Raw genomic sequence first — 12780 nt, 5'->3', positions numbered from 1 at the left:
ATGATATTGCTCCCCGATCACCCCTCGGTCATTGTCAGGTTGTGAGCGTTGTTCACGGGGATGCGGAGGTTCAGGACCGGAGTGAGGTTTGATAGGAGCTTACACAGTAACTGGTGTTCGAGGGACGGCTGATATGCGCACGGGCCAGCCGTCTGCTTCCGACTCACCGAGGTCACGACAATGCTTTTCCGAGTTGGGGGTTGTTGTGAATAATGGGTTGGGCCCCCTGCAAAGGGATGAGGTATTTAGTAATGAGAAACTGCAAGTGACCAACGCATCTTCGAAACATCTTAAGAATGAATATCTCTTCCATGGCAAGGGAAGATGTCGTCCTGTGTTTCATCACTTAATCCACGACCCCTCGTAATACACACAACCAAAATTCATCATAATTTCGCCCTTATATGCCCTAATATAGACACAAGTGAGGCCACGCTTACTTTGCGCAGGTTGATAAAGCTTGGAGAGCAGGTTAGTTATGCTGCAACAGCAAAAAGATATGGTTACAGTCACTCCACAGTATCAAGGCCTCACCCTGGGTTTCATGGATCTTATGCAGGGAAGTTTGGAAACTATCAACTTATGAGAGGTATTCGAGCAGGGAGCACAAGGCACAGTGAGGGAATGCAGGATGATGAGTGTATCGTATGGCAGAGCTGTGGTGAGAAGTAAACCTTATGGCTGGAGGCAGAGGTACGGATACCGCCGAGCCTCTAGACCCGCCTCCAGCCACCTTAGAAGTGCCGGTGTACTCAGGGGTCTGGATAGCCATGACAGTTGTAATCTGTACGGATCCGTAGAGCTTTAAAAGTTGAGAGGGAAACACCTCAAACTCGTACCTGGCGGGGGGCCGTGTATTACGAGATGAAACACGGACCTCAGAGCTTGCACCAATCAAATATGAACCGATCATCACCCAATCGATATCGATTCAACCAATATTGGTTAGATCGCCAATATCGTGCCCAGAATACATGAAAAAAAAAATCTTCTTCTGACTTTTGAAGCTTGGTGCAGAGCATATTAAGATGCCTTTATCAATTGATGAAAGCGAGAACTTGTCTCTTTCTTTGGTTCCTTCAACAACGAGATCACTAAAGAGCTCCTCCTCTGTCCATGAGCACTGTCGTACTCCAACAGTAGGGGAAAGGGAGGAGAAGCCTGAATCGAAATGGATGTGGTGCAAGTATTGCCAGTTCTCTGCTCAGTGTACAACTAATATGAGGAATCACCTGTGGTCGGCTCATGATATTGAAGTAGCTGTTCATACGACAGCAACTGACAATGTTGAATCCTTGTACGCTAAGCTCCTTCAGCTTAACGAGAATGAGAGCCTCTACCACGAGGTCCTTCGGCGCACAGTCAAACAGAAAGATATTAATGATAGTCTTCTGGACCTTGTTATGGCAGGGCAGCTTCCATTCTCATGTGTAGAATGGCCCGAATTCCGTGCCTTGGTTCAAGCGTTGAATCCCCAAGGCTGCGTCTTTATCCCCACATCTCAGGATATACTCGAGGAGCATTTTTCTTCCTGGTATATTCAAGCAAAGGATATCGTACGAAAGAGGCTTCAATCATCTCAGACAAGCATTCACCTTACTGTGGACATCTGGAGGTCATCAAGCTCTGATCTATTGCTTGGAGTCTGTGCTAGCTTTGTCGACGCTCAAGATTCCTTTCGCAATATTCTCATTGCGCTTCGCCCCGTACGAGACCGTAGTGGCCAGAGCCAGTGGGGTGCTCTACTTCCAGTCCTCCAAGATTACGGGATTGATGAGAAGATTGGCACCGTTGTTAGTGATAACTCGACTACCAACGACACACTTGGTCGTAACATGTCCAGTTATCTTACATCAAAGAAGATTAACTGGATCTACACACACCAACATCTGCGGTGCATGGGCCATGTTCTACACCTTACTGTTCAAGCCTTTCTGTTCCTAGGTGAGAGCCAGGAGCAGGATATGGAGTTGTACGATCAAGAACAAGGATTAAAAGAAGAGTCAGGTGCAGAATACCAGAAAGGAAGAGCAAATACTATTCGGGCAAGGATGGGGGTTGTGGGCAAAGTCCACAATATCGTTGTCCACATTCATACTTCACCGCATCGTACGAACGAGTTTGAGAACGCTGCTGGAAAGTTGATTCCTTTGGACAATTGTATGAGGTGGAATGACTGGTTTCGGATGCTTCAAGTTGCACTTGAACAGCCTGTCCTGAGCGCTATTCGAAACTACGCAGAAGAGCATATTGCCCTTGGTACGCTTGATAAAAAAGATGGGCTTTGCGATGATGACATCCTTGTCTGTCGTACGATAGCAAACTTCCTTGAGGTGTTTGACGGCGCAAGTCTCTATCTTCAAGGCCAACAATCCACAATTGAGCGAGTCCTTGAAGTAGTAGAGATTATTCAAGAACATCTAGAACTATCATTAGTATGTCGTACGATGGCGCAAAACAGCGGGTTTGCACTAACTTTAGCAGAGAAACAACAAGTCACTTAAATCCCGTGTTGAGAGCGCGAAAGCCAAGTTTGATTCCTACATTGAACAGCTTGACCTGACACCGTACTACGCTGCTGCCCGAATACTCAACCCAGAATCTCGTACGATATGGATCAAAGACTCTACTTATAAGTTACGAGTCGACAGCCTTTGGGAGATGTTCCGTAGAGAAAGCCATCCATCTTTTCCCTCGTACGAGACTGTATCTGTTCCTGCTCAGACACTACAACAGCCAATCAATAGATTTGAGCAGCTTCGTCGAGACCTAAGAGAGAGACACAGGCAGCCTCAGAGTCAAGATGAATTTAAGAACTACTGTAATGAAACAGTCTCGTATGGGCTCAAGATCCCAGCAATTGAGTGGTGGTTACAAGATACACAGAAGAAGCGCTGGCCACAGCTATCCTCTTGGGCGATTGAGGTCCTCTCCATACCCTCAATGAGCGACAAGTCAAAAAGAGTCTTCTCAGGTGGCTCTCGTACGGTATCATGGGACAAAACTTATTTGACAGCAACTACACTTGAGCAATTTGAATGTGGCAAGGATTGGAAGCGCGAAGACTTTCTTATAGATAACTTTTAATAATATACTGTCGCGTGAACTTACTTATTGTTTTTATAAGAGCTATATCGTCGCTACCGCCAGCGAGATCAAAAGCAGCTACACAGGCTCTCTTACTCTCTAAGCTACGCTCACACGCTCCGTAAGTATCACACGCTCTACTACCTTCATACGAGCTCTTTTTGCCTCCATTTAAACAGCTATTGTTTGTTTGCAACTCCCCCTTTGGCCTAGTATCAATGGACTGCTGTCATTAGCTGCTAAAACCGCTCTTCTACTTTGTACGAGGCTAGCTTCTTGACAGACACTAGCAGCAGTAGCAAGAGCAACAGCAACCACGCAGGCTCGTATAATCACCACTTGTTTAGCCTTTGCGGCTAGTGTTGATCAAGTAGCGAATTCAGCCTCTGTTTGTCACGGGCTCTTGACTTTTTTGCGGCTGCCCCCTTCTTATCTCTTTTATCGTAAGAAGCTAACTCTTGTCTGCTAGGGTCATCATCCCCTATAATGACGCCATAGCCACCACCTAGCTCGCCAACGCCAACGCGAACCCTGTTCTCTTTGTTAGAGGGCAGCGGCTGGCCCCATAGTTGCATAGTCCGCAGGGTCAAGCAGTGCTAGCCCTTCTAGGGCAGGATGTGGAGTTCGTACGAGGTAGCATAAAACCCCATCAAATAGCCTCGCACTGTCCTTCGTACGCAGGCCCACGGCCGTTCTCAGAGTGCCGCTGGGTAGCCGGATACTTTGGCGGAGTTTGTGCTAACTGCAAGTGGAAAGACCACGCAGCGCGTTACCCTATACGAGGTCGGAATGGTGATGCTTCCCGTGGTGGCCCTCTCCGCCTGGCTCCTCGTGGGCCTGATAGGGATGGGTCGCGGCGTGGCCCTTGTTGATCGACGATGCTCCTGGGGCTACGTTCTACAACCCAATTGTATTAGCATATTTATTTACAGTACGATCGCTCTTTTGTTACTTTTTGCACTTCTTAGCAGTGGGAGATGTCTGCACTGATATCGGTTTGATCGATGGCCGCTCAAAGTCTGTCCAAAACAGTTCCTTGGACATGAGAAACATGTTCTAGAAGAATCCAAACTCAGCTTATACGACAAGGCACTCAAGCATTCCCTCACAGGTTTGAAAAGTCCAACCCCCAGGCATCATCATCGTCACCCAGACCCATATCCATATCGCCCATACCTCCTAGATCCAAGTCTTGTAAACTCCCCATACCTGCGCTCATATCACCAGCCCCACTCGCACCAACGCCCATTCCACTCAGGTCTAGTCCGCCGCCTGCCGCACTTAGATCCAGATGTTGATCCAGCTCTCGCTGCAGACTCTCCTTGTTCATGTCCAATTCACCGCCGGCGGCCGCAATTGTCGCAGCAGCGGCATCGTTCATCGCCTTGATGTCGATATCTGGTAAGTTCTGTGCCTGAACGTCAACCATTCCGACATCTGGAAGATCGATCTGAGGAGCTTGCAACCCGGCTTGAGCAACTACCACAAGTTGAGCTTCGACACGGCGATGTAGACGGACGATGGTTTCCGCTGCGACAGTGTCGGACGACATGAGACTTGTAGCGTTGTCGAACTGATCTTTCAGTATTTCCCGAAGGTTCGACCGTGTGCGAGGAGGGGTCGGGGCAGCAACATCTACAGAGAGCGGACTATTCTCAATGCTAGGCGCGCATATGAGACAGACCCCAATGTCGAGCGCTGCCGCCCCATTGCCTGCTTCTGTCTGAGCTTTGATTTCGTCCACGATCGCGCACAGTGTTTTATAAGCACCGAGAATACTAAGACAGGCATATATGAGGCGATGGGTGTAGCTTGGCGGATTAAGTTGAAGCGAAGCAGGTGAAGGCCAGTGTGAGAGTTGCTGTACCGTATGGCGGAGTGATGAGGTGAGAGTGTTGTGAGGTGCGCTTGTCCATTGGTCCATCTCAGTCATGGATGCATACGCCGAGCGCTCATAGTTGAGATTCCCTTTAATAGCTTGAAGAAGAGTTTCTATATCCGTTCTGTTTGGGTGACGCTTTTTGAGAGTGCGAAAGCACTTCTCAAGCCGCCTCGATACGATAGAAATAATCGTGGAATGCATGGCTTGTGCATCTCCAGAAGTAGGAGCTGACCGGATCAGCTTGTGGAATATCTGCATCAAGACATCAAGGTCTTGGTGTGTTTGTTTGAGTGCATGAGACGCCATCCACGTCAACCCTCCAACTAGCGAAGGCAGGAGGAAAGTCTCATGCAAATCTTAGAATTGTCAGTTAGAATAAGCGCGAAAGAAGTTTCGGATAGCACTCACATTCTAGGCCACCCTTGACAGAGTCTAAAGATAGAACTTCTGCAGAACAGGCCATTACTGTTTGGCTGAAGAGAGTCGGCACGACCAAGTAGAAATCCTGCGGACGGCATGATGCAAAAACATCGTCCTTCAAGCCTTCTTTATCTGAGTCGTAAAGTCCTCGTAACCAGCTGCCTAGATGCCTCCCTTGCTCCTCCGTCAAGTCGTCGGGAGCCACGCTAATGTGACCACGCTCGAGGAGCTGTGCGACAAAGGAATCATGGTTGATGCCAAGATCGTGGTAAGTTAAATCGTATCGATGAACAAACGCCAGGATCAGGACAAGTATAGCGCCAAATTCATCGTACACTGGCTGATACTCGCCTATAATTATCAGTTATGGAAGTACTAGATGGGTGTTCAGCTACCTTGGTCCCCTTCATAACGCCACTCATCCAAGAACTGACAGAGTGGTCGTAGAATGCTGGCTGGGGAAGTGAACTGAAGCATCACATCCAACGCCTGTGGCTTCCGGGAGAGCAAGTTGCATATCGTCTTAAGATACATGGTCATTTGTGTTTCACAAAGATGCGATATGAACTGAAAATGGTTAGCGATGTGGCACAAGGCCGATTTTCTCTCCATACCTCTGTGACAGCCACAGCAATAGCTCCGCCATTTCCGTCCAGGTTCTCTAGCTCATCTATGAACATATTGACCTTCTCATTATCTTTGCATTGAGCTAGTAAGTCCTTCTTCACATACTTCGTTTCCGGCGGTCCCTGCATTGGCGTTTCGCCAAGCAATCGCTCGACGCTGTTCACAGGGATAAGACCGTGAAGAGCGCAGGAGTTGAGAAAGTCCTGCCGGACATCAGATAAGGAATTGTTATTCCCCATGATGTCGTCAAATCCCTGAGAGAATGCAGGAAAAGCGTTCGGGTCAACATGGCTCAGGGCTTGCGTGATGCACAATTCGGCGGTCATTGGGTAGGTTGACAAACTGGGGTGAGTTAGGAGAATGGGGATCTTATTGACCAAAAATGATTTCAAGCAAAACATGCTCTGACTAGACTCGCTCCGGTACATGGCATTCGCCAAAACATCAAAAGAGGCCGTTACTAGGTCTGTAGCGATGTTTTGGGTATCGATCTGTCTGAATCAGCGGGTAGAGCAGAGGCTTCATGCCGGGCGAATCACCTTATATCGCGAATGAAGATAGTTGAGTATTGTAAAATCATCTGTCAGCGGACGTGCAACAAGCTGACAGGTCAGCCTGAGTGGAATATTGTCGTTTCAGAGTCTTACCAGGGAATTTAGAAGTACGTAGAGTCCCGCTCGAGTGTTGATAATGGGAGGGTCGATGACTGCATCCAGCTGAAGGGCGGCGACTTCGAGTCTAGCATTCTCAGCTGATTCCCCATTGACATTGGTGAGGGACTTGTCATGGAAGTCATGTTCTTTCTGGGATATTTCAAGCCGATTGGCATATTGTAACGATGTTTGAGACAGGAATGGAATAAAAGTTGACAACGATTGGGCGAACGTTTTACGAACATCTACACCCTGTAAGCATGAATAGCGAAGAGCAGACGTGCACTGCAGATATTGAAGAACCCTATAAAGATGATGAAGATGATGCCTACCTTTTGCTTGGCTTCTATTCAACAACTCTAGGATCTTAACGTTCTCAATGAGTCCAACAACTAGCATGCCCAGAGCCTCTCGAACATTGATAGATTGTTGCTGCGGCTGTTGATGCAGCCCAGCCATGGCCTGGATCATGGAATCGCTGGTATGCGAGGTCACCATTGCGGACATCCATCTTGATGCAATAATCAAGGTACGTAGAGCCTCAGTGTTGGTAGCTGGCCGCTCCCCTGTCGAGAAAGCCTTGTGCAGGCGGTGGAAGACGATCTCTTCTAGCTCAGATGGATTGTGCCATTTTGATGAATCCTCCTTTGATGGTAGTGCGTTATCTCCAGTCTTCGGTGGATGATCTCGCGAGAACTGGAAGGCTGCCGACAGGACGTCTGACGCGTCAACCTTCTTCAGGGCGAGCAGACGCTCAAGATAGATGATTATCCGCGGATCAAGGCTATTAGCGGCAGCAGACCGAGGCTTGAGCAATAGGCCTGCAAGTTTCGGGCCTGGGAGGGGTGACTTTCCGTGGAGTTGAGCAGCCGCAGCGTCGAAGAGGTCTGCGCGAACCCGGCTTTCCAGACATCGGTCAAGAAATCCGGCCCACTCCTTGATCAAGGAATCCATGATCCATGAAGCAGGGACGGCTCCAGGAGCCGAAGATGTTGGTTGGAGGGGTAGTGTTATTGAGGCGTGATGGGGGAGGAGTGAAGAGTGGTTGGCAGCTGCTGATCGCTGCCAGGACCTTTCTTGGCGCGCATCCAACAATGAGGCTGGGACGCCGCATCACCCAAACAAGATGATCTCGTGAGAAGTCAAAGGCGCCGACGTGCGTATCCGGTGTCCATGCAGCTGTAACATGCTCGACATAGATGTATCGGCTGGCTTGTGAATCCTTCCTGCATGCTTAATGCGCACAGCAGCCGTCACCCAGGACGCCTATTTCCACAATCTCTTCTTGTTTGACACGAGATGAAGTCCGGTACAAAAATATCTCCGCTACTCCATACTATTCAATGTTTCTGTTTATGCGTAGTGTTCAGTTCGTTGGTGCAGTCTGAATGCTGGCCGACCAGGCTCCGAGCCCACTTACCATGCAGCTTCCCCTTCGGGAGGATCAACAAGCCCGTGTGGCTGGTGAGGTGAGACAATGAACTACGGCACTTGGCAATTTGCTTTTTCTGCAGGGCGCACGAACATCATCACCGGATCCGCGGCAAAACAAGATCTTGTCCGATCTGATCTCATTACCTACCCCTATCATTACGCCGTGGTCTTGCCACCTCCATCCCAGATGGTGATGGATACATGTTCCATGATGCCTGCCGAATCCGAGAAAGGACAGCAGCCTTCTAGCCACTTTCCAACGCCATGCAATTCCCGTGATCCTATGCTTCTTGATCATCCCCATCCGCGCGAGTAAGCCCGAGCACCTCGTAAGTGATAACTGACGCCATACTCCAAACTCAAAATCAGGACTCGCGGCCGCGTCTAGCGCTATCCTGATCCTCCACATCAGGTGCTCGCGGACCCACCATCCAATCCTCCATTGCAAGCCACTGACTCCACGTCTTCTCTGCGCCCTCAATTTCAGCCAGCTGAACGTCCTGAAGCGGCTTGAGGAAGGGAACCGATTCGTGCGGAGACATGTCGTACTGATACTTGACTTTGGCCCATCCAACGCTCTTTGCTGCGAAGAGGTAGTTGCGCCGCTCGCATTCGTGCACCGGCCCTACTCCCTTTCTCCAGTCATCGCCAAAGAAGCCGTGCATGACGCCTTCCCTGTCAAAGCCCGTAATGACTAGGCGCCGAATATACGGGACCAGAGAAACCCACACCGGGGGGGTTTGACCTCGAGAGTTCGGTACTGGGCCGTGTCTCGGCCATGGTAGGTTGTATGCCCCAGGCCCAGCCGGGTGAGCAGCTGGTCCTGCGGAGCTCATGACTGGGTTGGCCGTCCACTGGAAAGGTAAGCAGATGTTGATGAGGGCGGCGACTGCCTGGACAGCGCTCTCGTGCTGTGCGTGGTCGAGGAAGTAGCGTTGGCAGCTTTGGTATGCAGGATGCCACTCGAAGACGTCAAACTGGGGTGCTGTCGACATAGCCTGGCCGGACCCTGAGCCTTCGGAGGAAGAGCTCGCGACCGTGAAGGGCCCTCCTCTTGCTGGGAACGAGGGGTACCCGTTGTTAGGGAAGCTTGAGAAAAATGACATTTGTGAGTATTGGAATAGAGCCACTGCAAAGTCAGTGATGTTAGTATGTGTAGTTGGCTGAGGAGCATGAATTCGAAACCTACATGTCAGGTTGGCCGGTCGGTGTTGACAAAGCCACAGGGCCGAGAGGTACTGGCAGAGTTTATGACGACAGCAAGTGCGGCCTGCAGGATGGTCGACCTTGCAACAGAACGAGGGTTGTACCTTTGTACCTTTGTGTATAGGAATTCGGGGGAGGGTCTGTCGAGGTTTATATCCGCCGGGCCTGAGGCTGCTGAGGGCTGAACGGATCAGGGTCAGGGCCAGGATGTGGCTTCAGGCGCCTCCTACGACGACTTATTGAAGCTGTGGTGAAGTTCACTTTATTCCAAAACCATCCCGGGGAAAATCACGCCTCGACTCGCACGTCGCACGCCTCGATACAACATGCCCTGGATGGATCGCTACAGGGGCATATCAAGATGCAAAGAAACTAAGCCAATTGGCTAGCAAGGAGGTCCGACGGCAGAGATAGCGCTCTACAAGTGTGGCTTTGCAGTTCGTGGATAGGAGCGCTGGTGGTGGTGCGAAAGAGCAGTTTTGCCCGCCTGAGGCTTGCGAATTCCTGCAGAAGCTCTCCAACGCTCGTCACCAATGGCCTTACGGCGACGACGCCTTACGACCCAGTGCTTCAGCTGCCCGCCCCTCCATAGTTGCCAGTGAGAATTTGCAATGCCATGATGGCCGTCTGCATATACCCCAGGTCCAGGACCAGGCCCTGGCGGATGCGTTCTCGCTTGGTGCCGAGCGGCGCCCTCGGGGGCGCCGAGGACAGTGGCCTGGATCCCGTGGTCATGTCAGGGACAGTTCATGGAAGACGAACGCAGACAAACGCAGCCCGGCAGCGAGCTGTTCGCCGACTGTTTGAACAGACAATAATACGCCGCGAGCGCCTGCTGGCTCGCACATCGTCAAACGCGGCAATACTCCGACATTTTCGGCCACTACCACAGATTCCATTGCTCAATCCGGCCAAGGATAAATGTGCTTCAACATCGTGCTTCCTTCTGTCGTGGTGCCCATTTCTCATCTCCTAGCCCCGTCTGTTGGCGCCCATAGAATGACAACGTGGTTGATAAACAAACGCGAGGTTTACAGCGGCCTTAGCCGGCGCCATCTGATGCACTCCTATCTTCAGCCTACCGAATCAAGCAGGCAATGTACTCAAACTGCTGTTCCAAGACGAGATGGACGTCACACCAGCCACACGGAGTTGCTTTTTGGACGTGAAACGCGTCTTCCAGCTGGACCGTACGTTGCACAGCCACACCGGCTGCCGCACACGGGACACGATGGCTGCAAGGCATTTGCCCCGTCGACTTTAACCACAGTGTTGGGATTATGTGATGCTCGACCAAGAGCCGAGCGTGACGTAACAGTCCACACATGGGTGCCCGAGCAAGTCCTGTCGCGACATCACTTTCGCCTTTCCCTCCCAACAGCACCGCATCGTGGCTTGCTAATCTGCTCCATTGCAGCATCGAAGATCTTATCGGTTCCTGGATGACAGCTAGTATGGCTCACCAGCCCTTCTCACTGGCCTCCTGCATTAGGGCATGTCTTTGTCATAGTAGCACAAGAGTGCGCCCACAATTGACTCTCTGCAGCTTTCCAATGGCCTCTCTATGCCACAGATACACTTAGGTGTCTATCTGACATCCGGTCATGAGACTTTTCAGGCGGTGCGCTGGGCTCTGGAGGTAAGCTTTTCTGTTCTTGTTCCTTGCGTGCAGATATGGCGGTGACAGCCAACTCACTGCCATAGGCTGGCTATCGAGGGTAAGATGGCCCTGAAACTCAGCTCGCGTGTAGTACAATCAGTGATGGTTTGCCTCCAGAATTGATTCTGCCCAAATGTATCACAACGAAAGTGAGTCTGGTCGGGCTATCCTGGACTTTTTGTCCAGTGAAGCGAATACGGAGTCCCTGCAGCGCGAGGATATCCACTTTACGTCCAAGCTCGCTTCAAACTCTATATACGACGCGGCCCGGAAAGCTATCAAGAGATCTGTGAAAGAATGTGGCTTGGGATACATTGATTTGTTTCTCCTGCATTCCCCCTACGGTGGCAAAAAAGCACGATTGGAGAGTTGGCGAGCAGTCGAAGATGCAATCGAGGCTGGTGAAGTCAAGAGTGGTGGAGTGAGCAACTACGGGGTCAAACATGTACGTATACACCTACTTGCATATTCGCCTCCCAACGATTAGTACATTCGCCACTTATGAGCGAGCTGACTGCCATTCAGCTCCAAGAGCTGATTGCGTCTACACCCCGCATCATGCCAGCAGTCAATCAGATTGAGGTACACCCTTTCAATACTCGAACAGACATCACTTCTTTCTGCCAGGAACATGGCATTGTTGTAGAAGCGTACGCGCCGCTTGTGCGAGCCTTGCGCATGAAACATCCGACTATTGTTGCTCTTTCTCAGAGGTATTTGTGCACGCCTGGGCAGCTACTGGTGCGGTGGAGCCTCCAACATGGCTATATACCTCTGCCAAAGAGTGTGAAGAAGGATAGGATCGTGGAGAATGCGAATATTGGCGGCTTTTCGATCGACGATGCTGACATGAAGGCCATGGATGGGTTGGATGAGTATTTGGTGACCGGTGAGCTACCCCCAAAGTCTCCATATTCTTCCCCACTCGTATAACCACGAGTCAGTTGATGGTCTGAACATTGCGAGACTGTCTCCCTCTACTCTGACGAAAATTTGCAGACTGGGACCCGACAGACTGTCCATGAGTGCCCAAGAACAAGTCGCGCGTGGGGGTGCAAAGTTGGCCGCCATGTTGGAGAGGAGGAATGAGGAGCCTGGAATGGGCGATGAGTGGGAGACGAGAGCAGGCTGGTAGGGCTGTAGCCGACAGGCTGGATCCATCCACAGACAGTGAGAAAAAATTGCGCCTCTGCGTCGCTTCAGAAGCTAAGCCGCCGAATTTTGCGTGGTGCAGATGGGCAGCAGAAAAAAGCCACACTTCCGCGGGGGTTTCGAACACACTGGCTAGCATCCCGCATCTTGAAAAGAGGGACGTAAAGCGATGCCGCGGGGACAGTGGCCGGACTCGGGATGACGGCCATCAATTGTTAATTGCCATGCTCGCCTGTCCCGACTCTTCGAACCCTCCTAGCTCCGGGAGAAGCGGGCTCCCACACAGGTCACGTGTCAATCCAGCGGAGCTTTGCAATTGGCCAGGACGCTTATCAGGAGCCTACGACACCACGGTTGGCCCATCGCAGAAATCTCGATGTCGTTCGACGTGCAGCGATGGGGGCTCAATGAACCACTAGGGTGCTAGCAACCTGTCCACCATTGGCGGAGATGACGTTGAAATTGCTGTCCGCGCGAACATTTCTTTTCAAGCACCACCAGCACGCCAGCACGCCAGCACCCCGCCAGCATGAGAGCTCAACCACGCCTATTTATACGGCCTAACGCTCCTCTACACCTCTCCATCGCGCGCCTGATCCTCCTCTCCAGCTCTACAGACCCCATATACAGAACCAATTACCATTTAGATAACCTGCACA

At 50.9% G+C, this 12780-nt stretch overlaps 6 protein-coding genes across 6 annotated transcripts; 4 read left to right on the top strand and 2 right to left on the bottom strand.

Annotated features, from left to right (window-relative positions):
• The first annotated feature begins 243 nt into the window (after positions 1–243).
• On the top strand, positions 244–850 carry BDR25DRAFT_21438 (uncharacterized protein). Its single transcript, XM_033684791.1, has one exon. The coding sequence runs from the start codon at positions 325–327 to the stop codon at positions 670–672; it is 348 nt and encodes a 115-aa protein (XP_033548434.1). The 5' UTR covers positions 244–324; the 3' UTR covers positions 673–850.
• Positions 851–3769: 2919 nt separating this feature from the next.
• On the top strand, positions 3770–4135 carry BDR25DRAFT_21441 (uncharacterized protein). The gene has a single exon (XM_033684794.1). It carries the CDS (start codon positions 3877–3879, stop codon positions 4075–4077), a length of 201 nt encoding a protein of 66 aa, XP_033548433.1. The 5' UTR covers positions 3770–3876; the 3' UTR covers positions 4078–4135.
• Positions 4135–7717, bottom strand: BDR25DRAFT_21402 (Med5-domain-containing protein). Its single transcript, XM_033684773.1, has 7 exons — positions 7002–7717; positions 6664–6914; positions 6556–6618; positions 6004–6507; positions 5785–5956; positions 5378–5740; positions 4135–5325 (listed from the first exon to the last, which is right to left on the bottom strand). Exons 1-7 carry the CDS (start codon positions 7621–7623, stop codon positions 4193–4195), a joined length of 3108 nt encoding a protein of 1035 aa, XP_033548432.1. The 5' UTR covers positions 7624–7717; the 3' UTR covers positions 4135–4192.
• Positions 7718–8443: 726 nt separating this feature from the next.
• BDR25DRAFT_21392 (uncharacterized protein) lies at positions 8444–9498 on the bottom strand. The gene is made up of 2 exons (XM_033684768.1): positions 9293–9498; positions 8444–9232 (listed from the first exon to the last, which is right to left on the bottom strand). Exon 2 carries the CDS (start codon positions 9207–9209, stop codon positions 8469–8471), a length of 741 nt encoding a protein of 246 aa, XP_033548431.1. The 5' UTR covers positions 9210–9232; positions 9293–9498; the 3' UTR covers positions 8444–8468.
• A 1181-nt stretch (positions 9499–10679) lies between these two features.
• BDR25DRAFT_21305 (Aldo/keto reductase) lies at positions 10680–12081 on the top strand. Its single transcript, XM_033684739.1, has 6 exons — positions 10680–10761; positions 10856–10948; positions 11014–11027; positions 11087–11414; positions 11495–11858; positions 11969–12081. The coding sequence occupies exons 2-6, from the start codon at positions 10874–10876 to the stop codon at positions 11992–11994; spliced, it is 807 nt and encodes a 268-aa protein (XP_033548430.1). The 5' UTR covers positions 10680–10761; positions 10856–10873; the 3' UTR covers positions 11995–12081.
• On the top strand, positions 11856–12724 carry BDR25DRAFT_21323 (uncharacterized protein). Its single transcript, XM_033684743.1, has one exon. It carries the CDS (start codon positions 12055–12057, stop codon positions 12538–12540), a length of 486 nt encoding a protein of 161 aa, XP_033548429.1. The 5' UTR covers positions 11856–12054; the 3' UTR covers positions 12541–12724.
• Positions 12725–12780: the final 56 nt, after the last annotated feature.

Source organism: Lindgomyces ingoldianus (assembly GCF_010093535.1).
Source record: "Lindgomyces ingoldianus strain ATCC 200398 unplaced genomic scaffold BDR25scaffold_13, whole genome shotgun sequence".
Taxonomy (NCBI): Eukaryota; Fungi; Ascomycota; class Dothideomycetes; order Pleosporales; family Lindgomycetaceae; genus Lindgomyces; species Lindgomyces ingoldianus.
Note: the sequence above shows the minus strand (reverse complement) of the source record. Positions and strands in the feature narration are given on the sequence as shown.

Excerpts from the sequence above, each read along its gene's own strand:
- BDR25DRAFT_21438 (XM_033684791.1), top strand. The coding sequence starts at position 325 with ATGTCGTCCTGTGTTTCATCACTTAATCCACGACCCCTCGTAATACAC.
- BDR25DRAFT_21441 (XM_033684794.1), top strand. The coding sequence starts at position 3,877 with ATGGTGATGCTTCCCGTGGTGGCCCTCTCCGCCTGGCTCCTCGTGGGC.
- BDR25DRAFT_21402 (XM_033684773.1), bottom strand. The coding sequence starts at position 7,623 with ATGGATTCCTTGATCAAGGAGTGGGCCGGATTTCTTGACCGATGTCTG. Across the intron at positions 5,957-6,003 it reads TTGCTGTGGCTGTCACAGAG|TTCATATCGCATCTTTGTGA; the intron begins GTATGGAGAGAA and ends AACCATTTTCAG. Across the intron at positions 5,741-5,784 it reads GCGTTATGAAGGGGACCAAG|GCGAGTATCAGCCAGTGTAC; the intron begins GTAGCTGAACAC and ends TGATAATTATAG.
- BDR25DRAFT_21392 (XM_033684768.1), bottom strand. The coding sequence starts at position 9,209 with ATGTCATTTTTCTCAAGCTTCCCTAACAACGGGTACCCCTCGTTCCCA.
- BDR25DRAFT_21305 (XM_033684739.1), top strand. The coding sequence starts at position 10,874 with ATGCCACAGATACACTTAGGTGTCTATCTGACATCCGGTCATGAGACT. Across the intron at positions 11,415-11,494 it reads GCAACTACGGGGTCAAACAT|CTCCAAGAGCTGATTGCGTC; the intron begins GTACGTATACAC and ends ACTGCCATTCAG. Across the intron at positions 11,859-11,968 it reads GGATGAGTATTTGGTGACCG|ACTGGGACCCGACAGACTGT; the intron begins GTGAGCTACCCC and ends GAAAATTTGCAG.
- BDR25DRAFT_21323 (XM_033684743.1), top strand. The coding sequence starts at position 12,055 with ATGAGGAGCCTGGAATGGGCGATGAGTGGGAGACGAGAGCAGGCTGGT.